Source organism: Osmerus mordax, chromosome 17 (genome assembly GCF_038355195.1).
Source record: "Osmerus mordax isolate fOsmMor3 chromosome 17, fOsmMor3.pri, whole genome shotgun sequence".
Classification (NCBI taxonomy): domain Eukaryota; kingdom Metazoa; phylum Chordata; class Actinopteri; order Osmeriformes; family Osmeridae; genus Osmerus; species Osmerus mordax.
The window spans coordinates 10,629,354-10,641,883 of record NC_090066.1 but is presented as its reverse complement, the minus strand read 5'-3'; the positions used below and the strand labels follow the sequence as shown (position 1 = coordinate 10,641,883).

Sequence of the window (12,530 nt, the reverse complement as noted above, 5' to 3'; positions counted from 1 at the left end):
TTCCAGAGAGACACTCCAGGGTTAGACTTCCAGAGTGAGTGACACTCCAGGGTTAGACTTCCAGAGAGACACTTCAGGGTTAGACTTCCAGAGAGACACTTCAGCGTTAGACTTCCAGAGAGACACTTCAGCGTTAGACTTCCAGAGAGACACTCCAGGGTTAGACTTCCAGAGAGACACTCCAGGGTTAGACTTCCAGAGAGACACTCCAGGGTTAGACTTCCAGAGTGACACTCCAGGGTTAGACTTCCAGAGTGACACTCCAGGGTTAGACCTCCAGAGAGAGATGGAGAATTAGGAAGAGGGGGAGGGGGAAAGTACAAACTGAGAGGGGGGCTTAAAGAAAGAGGGGTGAGAAGGAGTTAGGGGGGGAGAGGGGGGAGAGATGGAGAGGGCAGAGAGAGGGAGAGCGAGGGAGAGAGGGGAAAGGGGGGAGCAAAAGGGAGAGTGAGGTAGGTTGTGGGGGTAGAGAAAGAGAGAGAGAGGGGGAGGGCTGGTGAGTGGGAGTGATGCATGCTGGGCAGGAAGCCAGAGCCCAGATTAGCGGCGGCTCTAACACCGTCGCCATGGAGACCAGAACACACCCCCTACGCCGACAGAGCAGCAGGGGGGCAGGCAGCCTTCTGTACTTCTGATGTGTGTGTTTGTGTCCCGCCACATCAGTGTGTGTGTGTGTGTGTGTGTGTGTCTGTCTGTCGGTGTCTCTGCATATGTGTGTGCAGTGTGACTGAGTGCGTGTCTCTGCACAAAACCGTGCTTGTTTGTGTGTTTGTCTCTGCACACGTGTGTGTTGATGTGGGTCGCTGCACACAAATGTGTGTGTGTGTGGCCAGAGAGAGTGGGTCAACTGTATCCAGGTGACTGTGAGACCTTTGTGAGTCTGCCATGAGGGACCCTATCTGTTAGATACATATCTAGGTCCCAGACTGATTCCCTGGGCTATTTGTGTGTGTGTCTGTGTGTGTATCTGCTTGCTTAACTCGGTTATATAGGATATGTCGGTCCTGATGACGATAATGCAGTATAATGATGGAACACGCTGCTTTTAATCTGCCTCGTTATGCTGCTAACATGGACCAATTGTCCCCTAAACGTCACAGACGAGCAATCAGACGGAGGCCGTAAATGCCATGGGTCTGATTTGATCAACTGGTGTGTGTGTGTACAGTTCAAGAACATCTAGGGAGACTTCACAACTAAACTGGTGGTGTGTGCTGTTGCTCTTATCGTTATCATACATGTCTGACGCATGTGTGTGTGTCTGTGTGTACACAGTACTTGTGTGCACATCCATCCATGCATACAGAAACATTTTGTTGAGTTTGGTATGAATATACTTGACTGGCCTGCACACACCTCTGACCTAAACACCATCAAACACATTTGGGATCAATTCTAACGCCGTCTGCAAGCCAGGTGTAATCATCCAACAGCAGTGCCCAAACTCCCTAATGCTCTTGTGGCTGAATGGGCACTAAATCCCACACACAGCATTCCCAGAATTATTGCCTGTAGCTTTGGAATGAGACATACAAGAAACTCCTAGGTGGGATGGTAAGGTGTCCCAATACCTTTTGTACCTATAGTGTAGCTCTGACTTTCTCCATATATGTGTTTCCTTGTCTTCCTTGAAGGTTGGTTTAGGAGCAGTTATATGTGAAGCCCTTTGTGACATTGCTTGTAAAAGGGCTCTTGAAATACACTTGATCTGTTTTACAACACAGTTTCCTGACATTGTCACTCTACAGTGTGGTTGTCCTAAAGAACACAGTCGTTGCTGGTCTAGTCAGTGGGATTGTCTCAACTGCTAGCTTAGGAGAGTGTGAGTTCAGGTCAGGGTAGGTATGTGTGCCCCCCGGGTGTGCGGGCCTGCGTGTGTGTGAGTGTACACAGGAAGGAAGTACATACTGTACAGAGTGATGGAGTTGTTGTTGTTTGTGTGTGCGCGCAGGGCAGGGCGACATATGGCAGAAAGGAAATCCCCTGGCAGTAATTTCCCAAAGAGCTTAGTGGACCATGGGGGGACGACGACGGGGGACGACACACACACGCACCAAGAGAAAGACCCCCCCCCCCCCAGAGTTGATGTCGGTTTCCGCAAGCACGGCTCAAATCTCCAGAGGAAGCCATTCTGTTTCAAGGTGATGAGGTTAGGTTTCCCAGAATTCTCTCTAGAATGTTCCAGAATAACACTGAAACCAGGGGGATAGAAGTTATGTGTTGACAGGAGCTACGCGAGAGTGAAGCCTTCAACTTTACCTGCCGTACTGGAGAACACCCCATAATAGCTGAAAAGAAAGGAAGGACAGAGAAAGAGCGGGATGAAGGGAAAACACGAGATAAAGAGAACAGGCGTGCTAGAAGGCTGGAATTAAGAGTGACAGTTTTGAATTGAGGAGAGGACTGATGGAGGGAGAGTTCTGTTGGACCGGTTCCTCTCGAGAGGTTGACAACCAATTATAAACGGGTGACCCATTTCCCCCCCCCACCCCCCGCACACACACTCTCACACACACACACTCTCAGGAAGTCCCTTTGTCCTTGAACAACTGGAACTCTGGGCCAACAAGTCTCACTAAAACCACCAGGCTGCTGTGTGTGTGTGTGTGTGTGTACACGGACGTGTGTGTGTGACATGAGCATTACTAAAACCGTCCAGTGAGCTGGAACTAAACCCCCCAGGTCACCTTGGGCTCTGACCCCCCACCCACTCCACGCCTCCCCGGGCTGAGTGGGTTTCAGGCGGCTTAGAGGGGATCCCCCCCCCACCCCCTGTCCCACCTCACCCCCACGGACCAGCTTGGCGGCACAGGGCTCCGGCTCGCCAACACACGCCAACCCCCGCCCAGATGTGTGTTTCGGATACGCTGAAGCAGAACACCAGTATAGACCAGTGGAGCTTACCACGTCTGTAGACTCGACCACGATTCTGTTCTCGGTGGGTCTCTCTGCTCCTGCTCTCTCTGCCGTGTCAGTCCTCACAACTGGCCTGCTCACACATAAAGCTGCACCTGTGTTATACAGCACTGTTTACATTTACATGTATTCATTCAGCAGACGCTTTTATCCAAAGCGACTTCCAAGACAGAGAGCTTTACAAACGTGCATAGGTCACTGATCCTAACAACGACACAAACTTTGCGGGTAGCCAAAACATGAAGCATGCATTGTGAAAAACCAAATAAGTGCCAAAGGCCAGAACCACAAGAGCATGTAGTTAAACAAGTTACAATTAAACAACATGAACCGCAAAAGTGCAAGAGTGTACCTGTAGAAAAGCAAGCAACAATAATAGATTTCATAGCGAGTACAATAAGATTAAATCAGTTACAACTAACCAACAAGAGCAACAAGTCTCTCAATAAGAGTCATTTGTGATCCTGGAGGAAACTAAAGATCAGGTCCAGGTATGGTTGGTATGTGTGTGTGTGCGCTCGCTACTGTGCAGCCTTTCCTTGTGTGTGTGCTAGGTGGTGCTGTTGCCTTCCTAATGAGCTTTGTTACAATCCCCTGTCTTTGGGTGCACCTCCACAAGGAACTGTCACGTCCTTTGTGTGTGATTGTTTGCCATTTCCAGAACATTCCTTTGGTAAACACAGGGGTTTATTTTTACGACAGAGCTCCAGTCTGCTGTTTCAATGATTATATTAAGCTATTAAGCTATTAACTTTCATTAGACTTTTCTAGGCATACTGCTTTACAAGAAAGGCCACTGGAAACCATACTTGTGTACGTGTGTGTATATATAAGTTTGTGTTTCCGGAACATTCCAGTGGCCCCATGTTCCCTCCTTCCCAACTGACACGTCTGTCCCTGGGCCTTCTGGGAAATCATGTTGGCTCACATCTAGGACCAGAGTAGCCCTGACCCCACCCCAGGGGAATCAGAACCCAAGGGGTGATCCAGACCCAAGGGTCGGAGGTCAGACAGGAGACTCCTTCCCTCTTCCTTGCTTTCTTGCTCCCTCACTTCCTCGCTCTCTCACTTTGTCTGCAGGTGTCGTTTTCCCTTCTGTTCCTTCTCTAACCGTCTCCTGGGTTTCAAATCAAATGCATGTTGGCTGTCTTGGAATACAGTGAATGAGGTGGTGTGTGTGTGTGTCATTTTGGGGTGAGCCAGGTCTCATCTCCTCTCTCCTCTTACAGGCAGGGCCAGAGAGTCTGACCTGGAAGGATCGTCTCCCTGGTTACTTCATCAATGTGGCCTCCATCCTCTTCATGGTGAGACAGGCCTGCAGGAGGGCACCGGATGTCCCCCCCCCCCCCCCCCCCCCCCCCCCCATGCCCCGGACTGCTTCATACTCTCTGTCTCTGTCTCTGTCCCTTTCTTTCTCTTCTCTCCTCTCTCTCTCTCTCTCTCTCTCTCTCTCTCTCCTTGCACCATCAAAAGGTCACCATCATGAATGCAAGTTTTTTTTTATATTGTTGTTCTGTCTGATCTTAACATTGCCTGTTCACCCTCCTCAAATCCCATCTTCGCTCCATCTCGGCATCCTGCCAGTTCGGGGTGACCTTCGCGGCAGTTTTCGGCGTGATCATTTACCGCATCACGGTCTCTGCCCTCATGGCGATGAGCCCCGACCCGGAGACCAAGTCCAACGTGCGCGTGACGGTCACAGCCACAGCCGTCGTGATCAACCTGGTGGTCATCCTCATCCTGGATGAGATCTACGGAGCAGTGGCCGTCTGGCTGACAGAGCTGGGTATACACACACACTCTTTCGGTTTTATTTCTAGAGACAGCTAGAGAGAGACAGGGAAGCAAGAAGAGAGAGAGGGTAGGACATGTCGGAAATGGCCCGGGCCGGAATTGAACCCGGGCCCCTGCAGAAAGGCCTTAGCCTGTGCGGTACATTCTCTCTCACCTGGTGAGCCCCATGGGGCGCCCCTCTCCCACTCGTTCCTGCACTACACACACACACGTGCATGCCCACACACACAGACATCAAGCACACGCAGACACACGGACATCCAGCATACTTTACACACAACACACAAACGTTTGTGTAGACAGCTCTCCTCCACTGGTCTCCTCTCCTCATCCCCTGCTCTCCTGTCCTCTCTTGCGCTCCTCTCCTGTCCTCTCCCCTGCTCTCCTGTCCTCTCCCCTGCTCTCCTCTCATCTCCTGTCCTCTCCTCCTCCGCTGGTCTCCTCTCCTGTCGGTCAGAGTGATGAAAGTTTGATAGGCCCCTCTGGTCCGTGCAGCAGAGCAAGGAGAGCGAGTGTGTCATTTGACTATCAGAGGGGCTCTGCTGACATGCACTCTAACAGGGCAAGTCTCTGGGGACAGGGTGAGGAGAGAGAGAGGGAAGGTTTTACCCCCCCCCCCACACACACACACGTATGGCCCTCCTCTCTTTCTCTCTCTCGCTCACTCTTGCTCTCTCTCTCTCCCCCCCCCCCCTCTCTCTCTCTAACCTACTTCTTGACTGGCTCAGATGATTACAGTCCTGTCCCGCCTCCCAGCTGCCACCCCCAGATAGTCCTTCACTCACTCACTCACTCACTCACTCACTCACTCACTCACTCACTCACACTCTCTCTCTCTCTCTCTCTCTCTCTCTCTCTCTCTCTCTCTCTCTCTCTCTCTCTCTCTCTCTCCCCCCCCCCCCCTCTCTCTCTCTCTCTCTCTCTTTTGTCTCTCTCCCTCTATCACCCTCTACTCTCAGTCCCAAACCCAGAGGTGTTCTGTCTGTCTCTGTTAGTTTGGTCTGAGAGGAGGAGAGAAAGGCCTACACAGTTCAACCACTCACTTTGTTATTCTGAGGAGGGAAGATTTTCCCAAGCAAGGAGAGGTAGTGTGTGTGTTTGAGTGTGTGTGCTGTTTATATTTGGCTGTCGAGCTCCATCTGCCAGTGACTGACTCTCCCCTCCACTCTCCTCCTCTCTCCCCTCCTCTCTCCTCTCACCTCCTCTCTCCTCTTCCGACCCTCCCTTCCTCCAGAGATCCCTAAGACGGAGAACCAGTTTGAGGAGCGCCTCATCCTCAAGGCCTTTCTCCTCAAGTTCATGAACGCCTACGCCCCCATCTTCTACGTGGCGTTCTTCAAGGGACGGTAGGCACGGCCGCGTGGGAACAAGCCCACGGCAAGCACGTGTGTTCGACACGTGCGTGTGTGTGTGTGTGTGTGAAACAGAAAGTGATGGTGTGTGCGAGCGAAGGAGTCTGTGTGTGTGTGTGTGTGTACGACAGTGTGCGTGACAGTGTGTATTGAAGAGAGAGTGTGCACGTGTGATTGTCTATATGAGAGTGTACGTCTATGAGTGTGTGTATAGAAGCGTGCGCGTGTTTGTATATGAGTGTGTGTGTGTGTGTGTCTATATGAGAGTGTATGTATGTGAGCGTGTGTGTATACGAGAGTGTGTGTGTGCTAATGAAGACTGATGAGGACTGCTGAGGTGACCCTGGAGGGAGCCCCTGTAGCTCTGTAAACAGGGAGGAGGCACAGCGCTGAGCACTAACAGCTGTTAGCAGCCCTACCTCACCACCTCAAGTGTGTGTGTGTGTGTTCGCCTCCACAGGTTCGCCGGACGGCCTGGCGACTACGTGTACATCATCAACGACTATCGAATGGAGGAGGTGAGTCGAGTGTGTGTGTGTGTGTGTGTGTGTGTCCTCGTCCTCCAGTTTCTGTCTCTGACCCTCCTCCTCCCCCCAGTGTGCTCCTGGAGGCTGCCTAATAGAGCTGTGTATCCAGCTCAGCATCATCATGCTGGGGAAGCAGCTCCTGCAAAACAACCTGTTTGAGATCGGCATACCGTGAGTAACAAGTAACAATAAATCAATGAACTCTGCTCCTCCTCTCCTCCTCCCCTCCTCCCCCCTCCTCTCCTCCTAACCCCTCCTCTCGTCCTCCTTCCATTCTCCCTCCCTCCCTCCCTCCCTCCCTCCCTCCCTCCCTCCCTCCCTCCCTCCCTCCCTCCCTCCCTCCCTCCCTCCCTCCCTCCCTCCCTCCCTCCCTCCCTCCCTCCCTCCCTCCCTCCCTCCCTCCCTCCATAATGGGCAACATTCCATGTCAACAAACATCATGGCCCAGGCTAAAATGCAAATGAGACCATTAGGAGGAGGTCAACTGTCCAATGGTACAATCTGCCAGTTTCCTAGTTTATGTGTTTGAACACTGCCACCCAGTTAAGAGTCACTTTCAGCCAGTAAGTCTGGACACATTTGTCCTGCGTTGCTCGTCAACAACCATTAGTCTGCCAGTCTAAGGGCAGCAATGGCCACCGCTGTTCCTCTCCATAAACAACACCAGTATGAGTCGAATGAAATGCACCCAGCCTCCTCCCAACTCTGTCAATGAATGCTAAGATGGAAGCTGTGTGTGTGTGTGTGTGCAGACAACTTGGCCAGACTGTTTACAACAAAAGAGTTCATTTGCATAACATCGTTGCATCTCCCATCTACCACGTTCAGAAAGTGTGCGTATGCCTGTGTGTGTGTGTGTTTATGCATGCTTGTACATGTAAACACTGTACACCACCTCAAGCCAAACAGGTCAGTCTGACAAAACAGGACCCCCCCCCCCCATTTAGGGCCGAGGGAGCACCATTATGGAGGAGGAATCCAAACCTCAGAATTGAGTCTGCCTTTCTTTTTCCTCCCTCTCTCTCTCTCTTTCTCTCTCTCTCTCTCTCTTTCTCTCTCTCTCTCTCTCTCTCTCTCTCTCTCCCTCTCTCTCTCTCTCTCTCTCTCTCTCTCTCTCTCTCTCTCTCTCTCTCTCTCACTCTCACTCTCACTCTCACTCTCACTCACTCACCCACACACACACAGTGTTTTGTAAAAACATGTCAGGTTGTCTGGTGTATGTGTGTGTGTTTCTCCTAAGTGGTTGGCAGCGAGGTTTCAGCTGATCCTCCACTTTAGGCACGGAAAGGAAGAGAGAACTTGGCTTTGAGAGGATGGAGGGAGGGAGGGAGGGGAGGGGAGAGAGGGAGAGAGAGCGATGACTTGGAGTGATAGCGAGTGATGGAGATAGAGAAGGACTAGTTTGTGAGAGAATGAGGGAGAGAGAGATGAGTAGAGGATAAGAAATTGAAGGCAGGAAAGAGACACAGAAAGAGAGAGGAGGGGGGGAGGGAGAGAGTGAGAGAGAGCTCCCAGAGATGTGACCTACATCAAATACCTTTAATCTCCACCCAGACCAGTACTATTCCTGCCAATATGGACACGCATGCTCACTTTAGATTTATGTGTGTGTGTGTCTCTGTCTGCGTCATGAGTAAATAAAGGGACGTCTGCTGGTGATTACTGACAGCAGTGTGTTTAGGTTAGATGTGCGTGTCAGCGTTGTGTGTGTGTGTGTGTCATTTGTGTGTTTGTGTGTTTAATTCAGATGCATGTGAACAGATGCTAAATGAGGCCTTCCCACCACGAGTAGGGGAAAGCACTTATGATACAAAGGCAAAGCCATTAAAAAGTTATGTGCTGAAAGGGCCTGTGTTTTTGGAGCCTAAATAATGCAAGGGCTGCATATACTAAGTCTGTTTTATTGGAGCATTAATAGGCAGTAAGAGAAAGGATCTCTCTCTCTGTCTCTCACTCACTTTATCACTCACTCTCTGTACACCAACACACACGCATACACACGTGTGCACTGGCCTTCTCTGGCAGGGTGAGAAGCTCTAGAGAGAAGGCCCTGCCTGTAGTGTTTATGAGTGCATCGTTAAAATCTGAGTGTAATTGTTCCCTGGATCGCTTTTATGTTGATTCATAAATTTGGGTGGCTTTGGGAGGGGTTGCCAGGTTTGCTTCCATTCATCCGTCCGCAGGGGAGCCGCAGAACGGAAAGCAGATGAAGACTTTAGCATGCTTAAAGCGCCGTATCACAAGCCTAATTGTGTGGTCGGGTCGTACACAAGGGTTAAAGGTGGATCTGGGACTTTAATGCCGCTCACAGACGTAGCATAGTTGAGCTACTGAGAAGTTGCTCTTGCTGTCTCTCTCTTTTCTTCTTTCCTCCTCCTTCTCTCTTTCTCTTCCCCCCCCCCCCCCCCCCCCCCCCCTCTCTCTCTCTCTCTCTCTCTCTCTCTCTCTCAATTAAATTCAATATGCTTTATTGGCATGAATGTTCAGGTCAAACAATCTTGCCAAAGCAGTCCACAGTGAAGATACTACACATGTAATTATAAACATATCATGGAAATTAATAATATCATAAATCACAAACAAACAGTATATCATAATGCCAAGTTACCTATGATTACATTTCAAGGGTATGTTATTACATTTTGAATGAGGGTGGGGGTATTTCAAATGTATCAAAGCAAAACATACTGTGTAGTATGCATTCATACAAACTTAACTGTACATGTACATCCACATGCATATGCTGTTTATACATTATGCATACACACACTGTACATAAAAAAGCATGTTGTAAACAAAACAGATGGGAAAAACAGGTGATTTTTTTGTACGCAAATTGATAACATGTCATGCCTTATTCATTATACTTTGTTCCACTGGCTGTCCCTCAGGTCAAGGGCAAGTTGCTATTTCGCTGCCGACATTGAGCAGTTAGGCTTGTCTCTTAGTAAATAAACCAGTTATTTATACTGAAACATCAGCACTGTCTCCTGTAAGACGATGTCTACATTATTAACTTCCTTGAGGAAGTCCAGGTTCTTGCTTCTTAAACTAAATTCAGATGATCTTAAACCCTGGATAATCCAGCATGCAATAGGAAAAGATTTCAAAAGGAGATACACTGCAAGATTAAAACAAAACATAAGAACAGAACATACATCAACACTATAAAGTATACAGGATTCCTATTGACTTTTTTGTTATTTTTTTTTAACTATTAAGATAGCTTTTGGAGTGTATTTAAATATGTTTACGTTTTCCATCTTACCATCCTCCAATTAAATGGGAGCATAACAGACCTAGCATGTGCTGGATCTCTCTCAGGTGATTGGCAGGTTCTGCCGCTTGGCCAATGGCCTCTGCGGAGCTCAGCCTGTCTCTCTGTGGCTCCTGTAGTGGTGGGGCCTGCTGCAGGGGGGAGTAGAAGGTGAAGATGTGGACTCAGCCTTGCTGGGTTGGGGGGCACTGTGTGGCTGGTGGTCCTCTGGTCCTCTCTGGAGGTGCTCTGGACGTAGCTGGGGGGGGGGGTCCTGGTCGTGGCTGGGGGGGGTCCTGGTTGTGGCTGCGGGCTGCGGGTCCTGGGCATCTTAGGTGCAGGTCCGGAGTGTCTGAGGGGCGTGTGTGCTGCCCCGCTGCTCCTGTGGGCAACGTCTTCCAGTGTCCCGGCCAAAACTGGGACTGTTTCTCTGTCGACATGGACAATCCAGTAGTAACACAATGTCTAACCCTCTGGGTGTGGGATCTTCTGGACTGTGGTGGCTGTGGGCTAGCAGTACTGGTGGTTCTGGGGTGGGAGAAGGAATAACTTGAGTGGTGGGGGTGGGAGCCATTGGTGGTGTGGATCTGACTGGGCTGCCAGAGGTTTCTACAGGGAGCAGATGTGGGGAAATGTTCTTTTGGTGTTGCATGCTGCCAATTGCTCTCCCTCCCTCCCTGTAGCTTCTGTTGCCAGCTCACTCCTACAGCTCTCTCTGTCTCTCTGTTAGCTCTCTAACCTCCTCTGTTAGAGCAGCCACATCTCCTCCCGTAGGTCTCCCTCTCCTGCTGGATCTTTATTAGCTGTGAAGTGAAGACACTGCTGTTCTCTCTTCATGTCTGCCGGGAGACCCTCCATGCTGGTAGAGTCAGGCTGGTGTTTGCTCACCTGCTCTCCACCTCCAGTTGGGTGAACTGCTCTTTCATCAGCGCCATGGTGTGCAGGGTCTGAACACGAGGGCTCCCAGTGCTCTGGATCATTGTGTCTGTCTGTGTGTATGTGTGTGTGTGTATGTGTGTGTGTGTGTGCGCTTTGCTGCTCTTTTCCTGATGGACCTGAAGTCTGCCTCAAATTGTCTCAGGTTTTTTTTGTTGTCACAGTACCGGTTTTGAATATATTGACTATCAGATGGCAGTACAGTCATTTTCTTCTCTAATGGTGATTTGCCACCCATTACATATAACTGCCTTCTTGGTAGAGGGATAAAGGGAGGTGATGGCACTGTGCCTTGCCAGGGCTGGTTGGTATAGATTGAGGTTGCTTGCCTGTCCGGTCTGGTATTGGCCATGGAAGAGGGTCACTGGGTTGTCTCGTAAACGTTTCTGTTTATACTGCTGTCTGTGTTGGGGTAGTCAAGGGTTTGAGTGTCTAGGGGAAGGGTGTGCATTTCGACACAGGACAGTGGGCTATGTTTTCTGTACATTCTTAGTTCTGTGATAGGTCTCCTCTCCTCTGCTCTGAGGAGGCACAACTTCCGAAAAGGTGTTTTTCATATTTTTATTTTCTTGTTAGCTTGTTACTGCTAAACTGGGCTACACTGGGTCAGATCTTTCAAATTAATTCCAAATTACTTATATACTATAAGGTCCACTCACTTTCGGTCTTGTACGTCTCTTGTTGTTGTTTTGTCTTGTAATCTTACTTTTTGGTGGTGACTTCCTTGCTCTCTGTCTGTCTCTCTCCCTCTCTCTCTCTTTCTCTCTTTCTTTTTTCCTCTCTCTCGCTTTCTCTCTCTCTCTCTCTCTCTCTCTCTCTCTCTCTCTCTCTCTCTCTCTCTTAAATATGCCAGTTTTAACTGCCCAATGAAGACTTTTTAAAGTCTAAACCTGTGCCCCTGCCACCCTGTCTCCCTGGGCTCAGGAAGCTGAAGAAGCTGGTGAGGAAGTTGAAGGACAAGGGCGTTCCCGAGGAAGAGAGGGAGGAGCGGGTCGCTCGGCCACCACAGCAGTGGAACCTGGACTATGTCCTGGAGCCCTTCGAGGGCCTCACCCCGGAGTACATGGAGATGAGTGAGTCTCTCACACACACACACACACACACACACACACACACACACACACACACACACACACACACACACACACACACACACACACACACACACACACACACACCAGGTGCGTACAGACATGGGTACACCCATAGAAGGTGCTGGTCAGCCTAAGTCAGCAGTGACAGCACTAACAAGGACCACACACAGGTTGTATTCAGGCTGTAAAGGGTGGGTCAGGCAGGTCAGGGGGTGTGGCTCAGGTAACGACACACCTGGAGACCACCCACCCTGTCCCTGTGACTCCTCCCTAATGCTTCGCTGTCGCATGGTCTCTACCTCTGCCCCCTGGCCTGTTGGGAGATATTCTGTTAGAGACACACGAGAAATAACGCATCATCGATGTGGAGGGATACCAGCTTTTACTTACCCTGCCATGTTAGATCAAAGATTTATTGTAGGTTTGCTGGACCCCATGTTAGTTTCCTCAAGGATCACAATGACTCTTGTTTAGAGCCTTGCTGCTCTTGTTGGTTAGTGGTAACTGATTTAAATTGTTGAAATATTTTTAACTGTTGCTTGCTTTTCTACAGGTACACTTGCACTTATAGCGATTCATGTTGTTTAATTGTAACTTGTTTAACTACATGCTCTTGTGGTTCTTCCCTTTGGCACTTATTTTGGTTGTTCACAAT

The 12,530-nt window shown here is 49.8% G+C and overlaps 1 protein-coding gene across 1 annotated transcript in view; it reads left to right on the top strand.

The window, feature by feature from the left end:
• Positions 1-12,530, top strand: part of ano2b (anoctamin 2b) — a 34,016-nt gene that overhangs the window by 11,957 nt on the left and 9,529 nt on the right. The window contains exons 9-14 of the mRNA XM_067255032.1: positions 4,146-4,220; positions 4,501-4,702; positions 5,945-6,056; positions 6,523-6,580; positions 6,660-6,760; positions 11,706-11,854. Of these exons, the coding sequence (XP_067111133.1) occupies positions 4,146-4,220; positions 4,501-4,702; positions 5,945-6,056; positions 6,523-6,580; positions 6,660-6,760; positions 11,706-11,854 (697 nt within the window). The remainder of the gene's footprint in view (positions 1-4,145; positions 4,221-4,500; positions 4,703-5,944; positions 6,057-6,522; positions 6,581-6,659; positions 6,761-11,705; positions 11,855-12,530) is intronic.